The sequence below is a fragment of the Megalobrama amblycephala genome, linkage group LG6, assembly GCF_018812025.1.
Source record: "Megalobrama amblycephala isolate DHTTF-2021 linkage group LG6, ASM1881202v1, whole genome shotgun sequence".
Taxonomy (NCBI): Eukaryota; Metazoa; Chordata; class Actinopteri; order Cypriniformes; family Xenocyprididae; genus Megalobrama; species Megalobrama amblycephala.
Window position 1 is genome coordinate 46,490,595 of NC_063049.1, and position 13,222 is coordinate 46,503,816.

Consider the following 13,222-nt stretch of genomic DNA (forward strand, 5'->3'; position numbering starts at 1 on the left):
TGGTTTAGTGTGAGATTTTTGTCCATCTTTTGGAAAATGCAGTTTTAAAAGTAAAAAATGATCACTTTATCCAGTAGATGCTGCAGAGCTCCACTATTTGCTGTTTGACTGACTGAAAGACATCTTTACAAGTATTTTCAGCTGGATTCATATCTAAATATTATGAAATTACAATTATAACAATAAAACTTACTTTTTGTCAAAGTTTAGCATTTTTGTACTGAGATTTTTTTTTCCAATAATATTACAATCAAACCAAGATGTTACAAAGAGAAAAGTTTTTAGAGTTTATCATTTATTTCAAACATCTGTTTTTCATATAATTCTACAAATTTAATCTACACTTCAGTTATTAACTGTAACTGAACCAAAATTAACAGTTATATTACACAATGAGAACAAAAACACGACATGAACATCAAAATACAATGAACTGAACACCAAAAATGAGCAAATAAAGCACATGTATTGTGTGTGTGTGTGTGTGTGTGTGTGTGTGTGTGTGTGTGTGTGTGTGTGTCTGCGCGTGAGCATTATCATTTTGCATTGTGGGTGTTTTTTTGCATTGTTGGAAGTGTGCCACTTCATTTCTGTTCTGTGTTGTTTCTGATTTTGGTCTCTGAAGGCCCTGAGTGTGACTTTTTTTTTTTTTCACACTAACAACAGATATCTTTCCAAATATTTTTGTTGTTGTTGTAGATCTAGTAAGTGTTGATAACCATACAAAGTCTCATGTCATTTGGACAAAGATAACTTTTTTTTTATTCTTTTTTTTTATCAAAAGTCATTTGGAGCAAAAAGACCCTGAAGGGTTAAGATGGACAATGACACTATTTTCTGAAACTAACATTCTGTTTTCACTGTAAAGCTGCTTTTAAACAATCTATGTTGTAAGAAGTGATATATAGGCTAAATAAAGGTGACTTGACTTGTCTTAACGAAAACTGATAGATAGATATATATATATCATATAAACTGATATATATATATATATCAGTTTTCGTTATATAATGTTACAAAAGATTAGATTTCAGATAAACACTGTTCTTTTGAACTTTCTATTCATCAAATAATCCTAAAAAAAAATATTGTACACAAATATTTTGTACAATTGTACACATTAAATGTTTATTGAGCAGCAGATCATCATATCAGAATGATTTCTGAAGGATCATGTGACACTGAAGACTGGAGTAACGATGCTGAAAATTCAGCTTTGATCACAGGAATAAATTACTTTGTCAAATATATTTAAATAGTACACAGTTATTTTAAACTGTAATAATATTTCACAATATTACTGTTTTTTACTGTATTTTTAATTAAATAAATGTAGCCTTGGTGAGCAGACGAAACTTCTTTTAAAAACATTAAAAATCTTAGTGGTTCCAAACTTTTGGACGGTACTGTATATATATATATATATAAACTTTTGGACTGTACTGTATATATGATATGTATGTATGTATGTGTATATATATATATATATATATATATATATATATATATATATATATATAAAGAGCCTGAAAGAGCCTGAAAGAGTAGTGCAGAGGAGCAGTGATGCTCTGACGCCTGTCGTCGCTCGTGTTTCCGGGAGCAGCGGTGGCCGGTGGGAAGCTGTACTCTCCACAGTTGTCAAACCGCAGTGTTCAGCAGAAAAACTATAATCGTGTCAGTCTGGAGGAAATTCCGAGAAATCGTTGCTGAGGTCAAACTGCACGATCCTCTACACGAGGTAAGACGCTTCTGCTGCTCTTCTGTTTTTACTCTATAGCCGAAACAAACAAGTATTTCTATTCGTTTCTGTTTCTGTAGTCGAACTAAATCCGCTTTACTGAGACGATCATCCTCACATGATGATGTCATACATCTCCGTGCAGAACACACGACAGTCAGCACGTCATTGTTGTGTCTGAGCATCACTTTGAAGGTTTCATCCGTGATCATTTATGAGACTTTAAATAGCGTGAAGAGTTGAAGTCGCCCAGAATGCCTCTCTGTAGGTGTTTGTCATGTTTCTCAGGAGAAAACGGGAAATGTGACAGCTAGATGGCTTTGTAGTCGAGTTTCGTATCCCGACCTGATGTCAGTCACGAGGAATGAAGTTTCTTTCTTTCTTTCTTTCTTTCTTTCTGAAGTTTGCCTCTGTTCTTAATGGTCTCGCAGGCGCTGTTGTTGGAACCGGTCCGACCGCTGCTGGGAAACTAAACTAAACTGCCTCAAATGCCACGAACACCAGAAATGAGCTTTTCCACATTTTATTTGCGGTGGATTTTCCTGCCCGTCCTGTGGGTTGCAGGTAAGAGTCGCTGTTTTCAGTGAATCCTGTGGTATTGTTGGCTTCAGGAGGAAAGTTGCATTCGAGTCCGAAGTCATTTGCTTCGTGCATGTTTGTCTGTTCAAACAACCGAAAGAATGAATAAGGTGAAGATTCATATCTACGCACTGGACGGAACTTGACTAGCAATTGCATCATTTACCAAAGTTTTTCATGATAGATGTAGAAATATATGTTTTACAAGTTCCCCAGTTCATAAGTTTAGTGAGTGTTTACATACTGACCTAAAAACGCGTCTGACTCTCCTCAGATGTGGTTGAATACTGATCTTTTTAAAACCTCAACTGATGATAAAAATGCTACATTGGTTAGAAATCAGGTCAGACAGTAAAGACTATGCCTGTTTTAGTTTCCTTTCAACCACATTCTGAAACGAAGGTATAAAGGTCAGACTTCATAAACGCGCACGTAAACGCACTGTGTTTTCACAAATTACAACTAAAATTTTGGGGTTTTATGAAATGCATATTTTTCATATTTCAGATTACTTAGATAATTAGTATGGGCTGCTTAAGATATAAAGGATGTGCATACGTAAAAACTAGGTGTTCGTGTACAGCATATACCTTAAACCACAGCTCTGCCTGTCCGGGACAAAGTTTAACACAGCTCTGATGTCTTAAATGCGGGGAAACCCTGTGTGCAAGTGTTGTCATTTGTCCTAATCCTGATGTTCATTGTCTAATGATGTACTAACCATAATTGCAAAAATTATTTATGGTTGTTATTGTTAAACAGGTCAAATGAAATGATGTGGAATAACTAGTACTTCTGTAATTTGAACACAGTCCTCTGCACATGTATTACTTAATCCCTCACTAACACATTTCCTTCCAGGTTTCCCTCTTGAAGAGATTAAGACAGAGAGTAAGAGCTTTGCCTTCACTGCTGGTCTTGCGTCTAGACTTGAATGCATCACTGATAGTCCGAATGTGAGCTGGAGTCGCGTTCCCAGCCAGAGCTTGGAGAACATCAGTGGAATAACCATTAAAGACCATGTGCTCTGGTTCCTCCCGGCTCGGCCCGTCCACAGCGGACAATACTCGTGCCTCAGAAGGTATTGGTTCAGTTCAAGTTTTTGTTGATTTGGTTTTGACACGTGCTGGAACACACTTATTAATGTTTTTATCCACAAACCGTGTTGTTTTTTCCATTTACAATCTTAATAAAGTTGAAAATGCTCATTCTGTCATTTTAATACTCTTGGCATTAACAAGCCTCTTTTGAAATGAAAGTGAAATCAGGATTCAAAACATCCTCCTCTTGTTTCTAACAAAGGATTCTTCAGAAACATCTGACTTTCTGAACCTTCTGAAATCATTGACATGTTCAGCTGTTTATTGTTTAGTCTGTTGAGAACAAGCCATTTCTGCAGTTTAGTTTCTATAAAGGCTCTTTTTTCAGTAGGTGATTTTGAGTTTTGAATATACATTATGTTTTAGAGTAAATTTAAAGAAAATCCAAGGATATTTAATTCCTAAAGACATGATCTTCAAACTCAAACTGAAATACAGCATAATTCTTGCATACTAAGAGACAAAACCTTGAACCAAATATTGAAAATTAAAATTAAAGGCATAGAGCATAAAGATGCTAACATAAATTAAAAACACTTTGCGCTGGCTCCGCATGATTTGTGTTCAGGATACCGGCCGTTCTTTCATCCCAACTGTTGTTCTTCTTGTGTTCTCCGTGGCAGAGAAGGCAACGATACCTGGGAAACAATATACACCGTCTCCGTTCGGAATGAAACATGCCCCCCTATGAACAGACAACAAGAAGTAATGAGCACAAAGGAACTTGAATGTTTCCTCCCTCACATCTTTGAGTTGGACCCTGGAGCTCAAGTCACCTGGAGAAACGTAAGACGTGACGCCGAACCGTAAATGACACACATATATCACCGCGATCATATGCCATGTTCACGCCACAGGTAAATACGGTTGTAACAGTGTCCTGACCGAACACGCCGCAACATGCCACTTCTGTTTAGACAGTTTCTGCAGTGTCATGGCTGGAGCAACAGCTCACAGTATGACAGTGATAATCTCAGGTATTGATTATGTGCTTTTTAATGTTAAAGGCATCTAAAGTGCGTCTGAATATCATTTACAGCAGCACTGAAAGTGTTAATAGGTAACTCACCTCAGATCTTGGAAATAAATGAAAACTTTCAAACTGTGAACAAGCTGTGATCTCTGACAGATTGTTTCAGTCACTCAGTATGTATTTTTAATAATGTTAAAGTGGTTTAATACGAGAGTTCAGTGCGCTTGCAGAGAGACTCCGCCCACACACTCTTCTGATTGGTCACTTCAGGTGTGGATCGCGCCTGGTTAGGATGTGGTGTAGGTTCCTGTCTAAGCGTTTCTTCTTCTTCTGTTCACACTGAGTTCAGTTATACACTGGAAACACCCCTGGCAAAGTGTGGTTTGGACGATATCAGCATGAATCCTTATAATTTTTTGGTGCAAATACATTACAGTAACTTGACATTATCATTGAAGACCAGCAATAATAATTTTCATTTTGATTACATATGATAATAATGGCAATATATAGATGTCAAAGTCAGACATGCTGTGATGCTGGTTACTGGTTTAAACTTGGCCCGGGTTTGTAATAGAGTTTGGGTCAGCACACCTTAATAGCTTCAACAATTAGGTTTAGAATGCAATGAACCAATCAGAACCCAGTTCAGGTCAGATAGCTGCTAATGCTGGATAAGTTTGTTCTATGTATAAACTGTTTATGTAATAAAATATGTTTAGTTTGTGTTGTCCCTTATCAGTGCAAAATTATCACAAATTAAAAAGGCCAATATATCATGCCAATATTGTCCAAAACCCCACTTTTCTAGGCCGTTTCCAAGCTTTTGGAGGGCAGACTAGCGACCACATGAAATCTGTGTGGCATAAACAGAACTGAAGTGAACCAGCTCACACCAGCCTGCTGAAAATGACTAAAAGTCATTTGATTTTAATGCATCGGGTGGCTAATATTACTTTAGTCAAAAATAGCAAACATGAGGCAAGTTGTTTTTTCTGTAAGACGGGAAAACTTTGCTTTAGTCATCAGCAAGTTGAGCATTGTGGGTTCTGAAGTTGCAGACGTACACAGTCCTCTCATTTACAGGATTCACTTTCACATGTGAATGTTTCTGTGCGTGTGTGAACATGCTCACTGTAATCTCTTTCTTTTTCTCCCTCTGTAGCACTGCCATCCTCTCAATGTGACGTACAGTAAGTTTTTCCCGGTGAACAGATCTCCGGAGAGCGCTGGAGAGTACACTTGCTTTGTGAACTTTACTTTTGAAGGGCAAAACTACTTTGCTGCCCAGACTACAGAAATCAACTTCCGGTCTCGAGATTTTGGTAAATAACAGTTCACAACTCTATTTATATTTGACTATGTTCATATTTGACGTGTTTTCTTCTGTGTGAAGAATTTGTCCAAAAGCTTGAATTATTGGCATCAGGCATGATGATGCCTTAACATGCTGCCTATCTAGGCTGGAACAGACACGAAAGAATGAATGAAATGTTTTTGGATTTAATTAGTTGTGTTCTCTTTTATAAACATGAAGACTTAGAAATAATATCATGTTTTAAAGTAAAACTGCAGCACTCAAAATATATTTTGTGTTAAATATGTTCTTCCCCTGACACACGAGTCAAGAGAATGCTGTTCCTGCGGGAAAATGAACTGTTTCGCAAATATAGAGTTCATCATGCAGAAATAGCGTTTTTTGTTTATATGAAGAACAGTTACATTAATAATTAGATGTCTATTATTATATAGTGCTCATAAAAACTTAATTTCAGTGTCTAGTAATCTGTCGAGTTACAGACAGCCGTCAATAAGGCAACAACAACATTAGAGAAATAAATTTGTGTCAAGACACAACAACCTAGTGCAGCTTCAGATACAGATAATAAAGTCCCGCCCTCACCTGTGCTGCGCATCGCTATTGGCTGAAGCGACACACCCGCTGACCTAAGGTCAGAAACGTCCCATGGCAATTCAAAAAGAAAGAAGGCACACTTCTAGTGTATCAAGAGTGATGATTTTTATTTTTATTGTTTGAAAATCCTTCATAGTGCACCTTTAACTTGATGTACTAAAATGAAAAACCCTTGCCGTAAAAATTAATAAAAACAATAGACATGTTTAAAAAAAAAAAGGCAAACCAAACTATTAAAAAATTACTAAAGCTTTAAAATAAAAATGGAAAATATAAAAAAAGGTCATTCAAAACAATAATAAAACCATATTAATATCTCAGTTACACTAAATCTCTGTAGGTGATGTTTTAGGTGATGGGTTTTAAACAGTTTAGCGATGTTATAAAGATGCCTGACATGAGAAATAAAAAGATTGTTCACTAATGAAACGCCCTAATAATATCCAGTATGGCAGTAGATGGCAGTATAGAGCTGAAGTGAAGAGATGGCTGTTCTGTGCTTTGATGTGATGTGTGTGTTTTTGTGGCTAATGTTGTTCACAGTGGTGACGAAGCCTGAAATCCTCCTCCCAAAAGAAGAAACTTTCACAGTAACACTTGGTGAGTGATGATGACATATTTAACTCTTCTGTTACGGTACGTGTGAAACAGAGTAAGCACTTGTTCGTGTTTTCACTAAAGGCTATTTATGTGTTTTTGTGATCTGTGAAAAGAGTTGTGCAAAAATATATCAGCGAAAGTCGTGAAACCGAATCATTTTGAAAAGTGTAATAATATTCATGTCACCGCAGGTAAAAGTTTCAATCTGAGCTGCCAAGCTCTCGCTGGGAAGAACGACATGGGAGAGACTTCGATATACTGGTATAGTGACTCTGACTCTCTCGATGTGAACTACAGCCAGAGCATCACGTAAGGACTGAAGAAATGTTGTAACACTTTCTATGAAGAGCGTGCTTATAATGAATTATAGCTCCATTTATACTTATTTAGAAGTATTAATATTCTATAAATATATTTACAAAGACTCATTAAGGCATACTGCATTATAAGAACAGTTACATTTATATTAGTTTTATAATTACTTATAAGTCATGCATTTTCCTTTTCAATGCATGTTCATCATAATTCATATACACTGATTTATAAGTACTGTTTAGTCCGTCGTATGGTTCAATGAATGTAACTTGCATTGCTATAATGTTATTATATTATAGTTGCAATAACGTTTTATTCAGATTTATTTGTCAAATTAATGAATATATTGTTATTAATAGCAGTGTTGTGTTCTTATAAATACTTATTATGAATGCATCATTGATGGCTTTCCCTAAACTGAAAACACAGGATGCAATTTTCCTAAAGCAAATGTTAAGAAATCATGAAGATGTGCTCATTATACATTTAGTTGCTTACTTATAAATGTAACTAATGAACAACAATTCCTGGAATAAAATTTAAAAAATAAAAATAAATTAATACAAACAGTTGAAAAAAAAGTATATTATTTAATGTTACGTACTAGCAGAACACTATATAGTTATATAGAATATAGTTTTTAAAGTATTATTCCAAACTGCTATAAGCAATACCATAGATTTAAACAAATCAAAATGACCATTCATGACCTCTAATGCGAACTTTAGCTGTTAAAGACATAATTATTAATAACTAATTGATACAGCAACGTATCTGGATTTGATCATTCATAAATCAGTGTATAATGGATTGTGAGCATGCACACTGAAAAAGCAAATGCATGACTTATAAGTTATTATAAAGTAATATAAATGCATCTATAACTGTTCTTATAATGCAGTATGGGTCTTTATAAATATATTTATAGAATAGTAATACTTAAAAAAATCATTATAAGCATGCTCTTTATAGAAACGTTTGCTCTTTATATGTAAATAACGAGAGAGAGTTTTCTCTATGATGTGACTAGAAACCATTTTGCTTCTGCATGTCTCGTTTTTCCAGCTTTAAGGACGGCCGGAAGTACATGCAGGCTGTCTTGTCCATCTCAGAAGTCACAGCTGAATATCTGTACACTGATCTCACCTGTATGGTTCAACATTCCGCAGGTTCAGATTCTGTTACAGTCATACTCATCCCAGGTGAGCTCAAGCTTATATAGTATATTACGATGGATTATTGTCCTCTTTTCCAGCCTGCTTCATTCTGTTTTTCTCTCCAGCTAGTCAGAAGGAGCGTAATTTCTGGATCTGTTTCGGTCTGGTGGCTCTTGTCTTTTTACTGGGTGCCGTGGCGTTTCTCGGTCGAGTCGATCTGGTTCTGGCCTACAGGCGTGTGTGTCCGTCTGCTGCCGGACGCAGTGGTATGTGTTTACCGACTGGTTTCTGTAGAGATGCGGTCAGTTAGACTGACTCCAGTGATCAAACCGATTCGATCATTAATGTTTATTCTGAAATACAAGTGGGTGAATTTCACAGCAACGCCAAACATTATCTGGTCAGCACTGCTTATAAATATTACAAGTATCTAAATATCTTTGTTTATGTTCTGCAAAAGAAAGAAAGTCAAAGAGGTTTGAAACAACAGGAGGCTCAGTGAATGCTGACCAGTTTAATTTTGGTATATATGTTGCATTTTTTTCTGCATCGTGGCATTAATTTCATGACAATTAAGCACTGTAATGTTTCATGTCTTTTATTGTGAAATATTTAATCATGTTCCCTGTTTTCCGTGTGCTTCCCTTGCTCCTTTTGTAGCTTGCAATCATGTGATCATGTCTTGTTCTGATTGGTTCTTTGTTGATTGCTTTCATTAGTCTTGTATAAATAGCCCTCGTGTTTCCGTTGTATCTTGTCTGTCTTTGTTCACTGTAATCTGCTGTCGGTAAGTCTTTGTTTCATGTTTGATATGAATAAACTGCACTTGTGTTCTTCAAGCTCGCCTTCAGGGGATCATTATTACAAGTGCATTTTAAAATGATCATAATGCACCTGAATGGGGTTTTTTTTTTTTTTTTTTTCCTTTCTTATTTGATTTTCACAAAAATCTCTGCTGTAATACAGCAAAAATGTAAGGCATTACAACAAATAGAGCCATTAATTATGTAAACTTGAACTGCATGATTGTTCAATAAAAGCATGAATCAGATACGAAAGAAAATCGGTAATACTTTACAATAAGGTTCATTAGTTAAACATTAGTTAATTAACATGAACTGACCATGATCAATACATTTGTTACTGTATTTACTATTTTTTGTTAACGTTAGTTCATGAAAATACAGTTGTTCATGTTAGTTCACTGTTTGTTTAATGATGTATTTGTAAATGTTGAAATTAACTTTAACAAAGATTAAAAATTCGGTAGAAGTGCAGCTGATTATCAGTTCATGTTAATTAATGAACCTTATTGTAAAGTATTAGCAGGAATTCTTTGACAAACTTCATTTTCCAAAAAGGCCAATTAATCAGTGACATAAACTGCAGAGCACTGCTTGTTCATCATTATTTTTCATCAAATTATATAGTAATTTAGTTATTTTTTTATTGCGTTTTGATTATTCTCATGCTTCATTTAAGATGGAAAGTCATATGATGCGTATGTGAGTTATCTCCATGGTGATCAGCTCAGCTCATCTTCTGCAATGACCTTTGCCCTGCGTTTCCTTCCTGCGGTGCTTGAAGATCTTTATGGTTACAAACTGTTCATCAGTGGACGTGATGAGCTTCCTGGGGAAGGTAAACATCCTGTCACGTGAACGCTGCTACACAAACTGAAGGGCTGGTCGCTCTATAGCTAAAAACTGAATTCAGTCTGAGTGTCTATTTATGCATTTGCTCTGAAATAGCTTAATTTCCCTCAATCGTTTCATCAAATCAGTCAATAATAAAATCCTGTTCAAATTATGAATGTATGTTTTCACACTGTTTTTCACTAAATGAACAAGATAAATAATCATATTTAATCGTTGTCATGCACCACATGTCATAAACAGTCATATTTACCTACAGATACATCTACTAAAATATTGAAATATATGAATACTTCCATGTGGAGACATCAGTGAACATCTTAGGGATGTTGGGGTTTTGGAATAAATCATGTGCATTAATAGAGATGTTTCAAATAAAAACTGCATAAAAAATCACTGTAATATTCACAATGTTGCTTACAATGAATATTTAATACATCACCCATCACTACACTAACACTGAGAGGAAGTGGCAGCAGAAGGCCTACTCCAAATTAAATAAATAAATTGTAGGCCTAAGATTTATGGATTTGAATTGCATATAAAATTTCCATCTATTTGGATTAGTCTCATAAACTTACTGTGGTGTGTGTGTTTGTCAGTCATATACACTGCCGTTCAAAAGTTAGGGATCTGTTAAAGCTTTAATGTGTTTGAAAGTCTCTTCTTAACAAACTGCATTTATTTGATCAAATACAGTGAAAACAGTGTTTCTATGTGAATATATTGTAAAGTTTAATTTACACAATTTATTACTCCAGTCTTCAGTGTCACATGATCCTTCAGAAATCATTCTAATATGATTATTTCCTGCTCAACAAACATTAATGATTATTATCAGTGTTGAAAACAGTTTATATATATATATATATATATATATATCATATGTTTATTACCTTTTTTTTCTAGGATTCTATAAAATAGAACAGCATTTATATGATTTTTTTTTTTTTTTAGAATTTTTTTTTTTTTTGGAAAGAAATTAAATACTTTTATACAGCAAGGATGCATTAAATTGATATTGTGTATATTGTAAGGCAGTCATACTAAGAAACGAGTGTTTGACACTAAACTCTTTTTCAGCGGTGCATGAAGTGGTGGCTGACAGAATGAGCCGAAGTCGAAGGCTGATCATCGTTCTCACATCACAGAGCTGCGCGGCGTCTCAGACCGACCCTACCAAGAGACCCCTCGTATCAGAGTACGGTGTGCGACTGGAAGAATCGTCCTCGGTCTACGAGCAGCGAGTGGGTCTCTATGACGCTCTGGTGAAGCAGGGTCTGAAGGTCATCCTGGTGCAGGTGGAGGACGGCGTCGAGGAGGCTCTGCTGCCCGAGTCTCTGCGGTACATCTGCCGCACCAGAGGCATCCTGAGATGGAGGCAGAACGGCGGAGATCACGCAAACAGAAGGTTCTGGAAATACGTGCGTTACCACATGCCTCCAGCTCAGAAGCGCTGAACGCAGCGTGATGAACTAGTGCAGCCGCACTGTTTGTGTTTACAACAGCCAGAACTTTTACAGCCAGAACTGGCTCTTTTATTTGTTATTGTTTTTAGTTATTAATTATAATTATTTTTATTAAAAAACAGTGAAATTTTATTAGTTCTATTTTGAACTACAGTTAGTTTCAGACAAGTTACTGTTAATTATTTTTACAGAAAATAAAAAACAATGCAATAAAAACATTCACTGATTTTTTTTTTTTTTTTTTTTTTTACATGTCATAGCCTAATCTAATATGGTGCAAATTTAAATAATTTCTCAAAAATCTGTTTTATGTAGCTATATTAGTTGCTTGGCAGCTGAAAATTATTTTTATAAAATTTTTTATTATAATAATGAAAAATATAACTATTGAATTTCATCAGAGTTCAGTGGGGTTTTGACACTAAATGTCATGTAAGATCAGCCTCACCCGTTGGAAATTACCACCGTCACTGTTCGTTTCACACTTTTCTTGTAACAAACCTTCTTTGCCCTTAAGAGAAAACAGGAAGTTGTTGCTCTGCTTGCTTCATGTCTGTCCATGGCTTTTTATTTTTCATCTTTCTTGATTTCCAAGTCAAGTCGCCTTCATTTATTTAGCTCTGTTTACAATACAATCTGTTTCACAGCAGCTTTACAGAGACAGCAGGAAAGTAATCGTTTTGGCTTCACAGCAGCTCTACAAGAAAACTGTGTCATAGTCCACCTTAAGGAAGCTCACTGATTCATTTCCATTGAAAAAATCATTATTAAATTAGTTCATTTATCTATACAGCAGCTCTGGTGAAGTCAGATCAAGTCACCTTTATTTATATAGCGCTTTTTACAATTTGTGTCAAAGCAGCTTTACAGAGATAACTGGTATATAATTTTGGCTGCACAAAATTGTGTCAGTATCCATCTTAAAGGGTTAGTTCACCCAAAAATGAAAATAATGTCATTAATTACTCTCCCTCATGTCGTTCCACACCCGTAAGACCTTCGTTCATCTTCAGAACACAAATTAAGATATTTTTGATGAAATCCGATGGCTCAGTGAGGCCTGCATAGCCAGCAATGACATTTCCTCTCTCAAGATCCATTAATGTACTAAAAACATATTTAAATCAGTTCATGTGAGTACAGTGGTTCAATATTAATATTATAAAGCCACGAGAATATTTTTGGTGCACCAAAAAAACAAAATAATGACTTATAGTGATGGCCGATTTCAAAACACTGCTTCAGGAAGCTTCAGAGCGTTATGAATCTTTTGTGTCGAATCAGCGGTTCGGAGCGCCAAAGTCACGTGATTTCAGCAGTTTGGCGGTTTGACACGCGATCCGAATCATGATTCTACACACTGAAAAACTTGACATAACAACACGAATTACACAAACAGTCATGAACACACAGTTTAACTCCAAAGAGAGTGAGATATTAGCTTACCAGTCTTCATTCTCCATGTTCAACAGGATAAGCCAGCGTCGATGCATACCCTCTATAGAGAGTAAGCATCAACGTCACTTTCCCGCCGGAACGCGCTCCCTCAGCTGGACTGAGTGGCAAAAGAGCTACTGCATGACTGGATTTAATAGAGGAAACTGCGAAAACGCGAGTAAAACAAACGATTACACTAAAGGTTGGACTGGAAAGTGTTTCTTACAACTTGTCAAATAAACCTAATCCATGGATATTGACATGCAGCCTGGAGTCGTGTTTCC

The 13,222-nt window shown here is 35.8% G+C and overlaps 1 protein-coding gene across 2 annotated transcripts; it reads left to right on the top strand.

Annotated features, from left to right (window-relative positions):
* The first annotated feature begins 1,573 nt into the window (after nucleotides 1-1,573).
* LOC125270897 (interleukin-1 receptor type 1) lies at nucleotides 1,574-11,718 on the top strand. 2 transcript variants are annotated; one of them, XM_048194913.1, is made up of 11 exons: nucleotides 1,574-1,738; nucleotides 2,170-2,302; nucleotides 3,179-3,398; nucleotides 4,041-4,203; nucleotides 5,556-5,715; nucleotides 6,849-6,905; nucleotides 7,097-7,214; nucleotides 8,286-8,422; nucleotides 8,503-8,643; nucleotides 9,860-10,018; nucleotides 11,116-11,718. In XM_048194913.1, the coding sequence occupies exons 2-11, from the start codon at nucleotides 2,227-2,229 to the stop codon at nucleotides 11,490-11,492; spliced, it is 1,608 nt and encodes a 535-aa protein (XP_048050870.1). In that variant the 5' UTR covers nucleotides 1,574-1,738; nucleotides 2,170-2,226; the 3' UTR covers nucleotides 11,493-11,718. The 2 variants fall into 2 exon arrangements, with proteins under 2 accessions (XP_048050870.1, XP_048050871.1); XM_048194914.1 differs by lacking the exon at nucleotides 1,574-1,738 and adding an exon at nucleotides 1,812-2,088.
* Nucleotides 11,719-13,222: the final 1,504 nt, after the last annotated feature.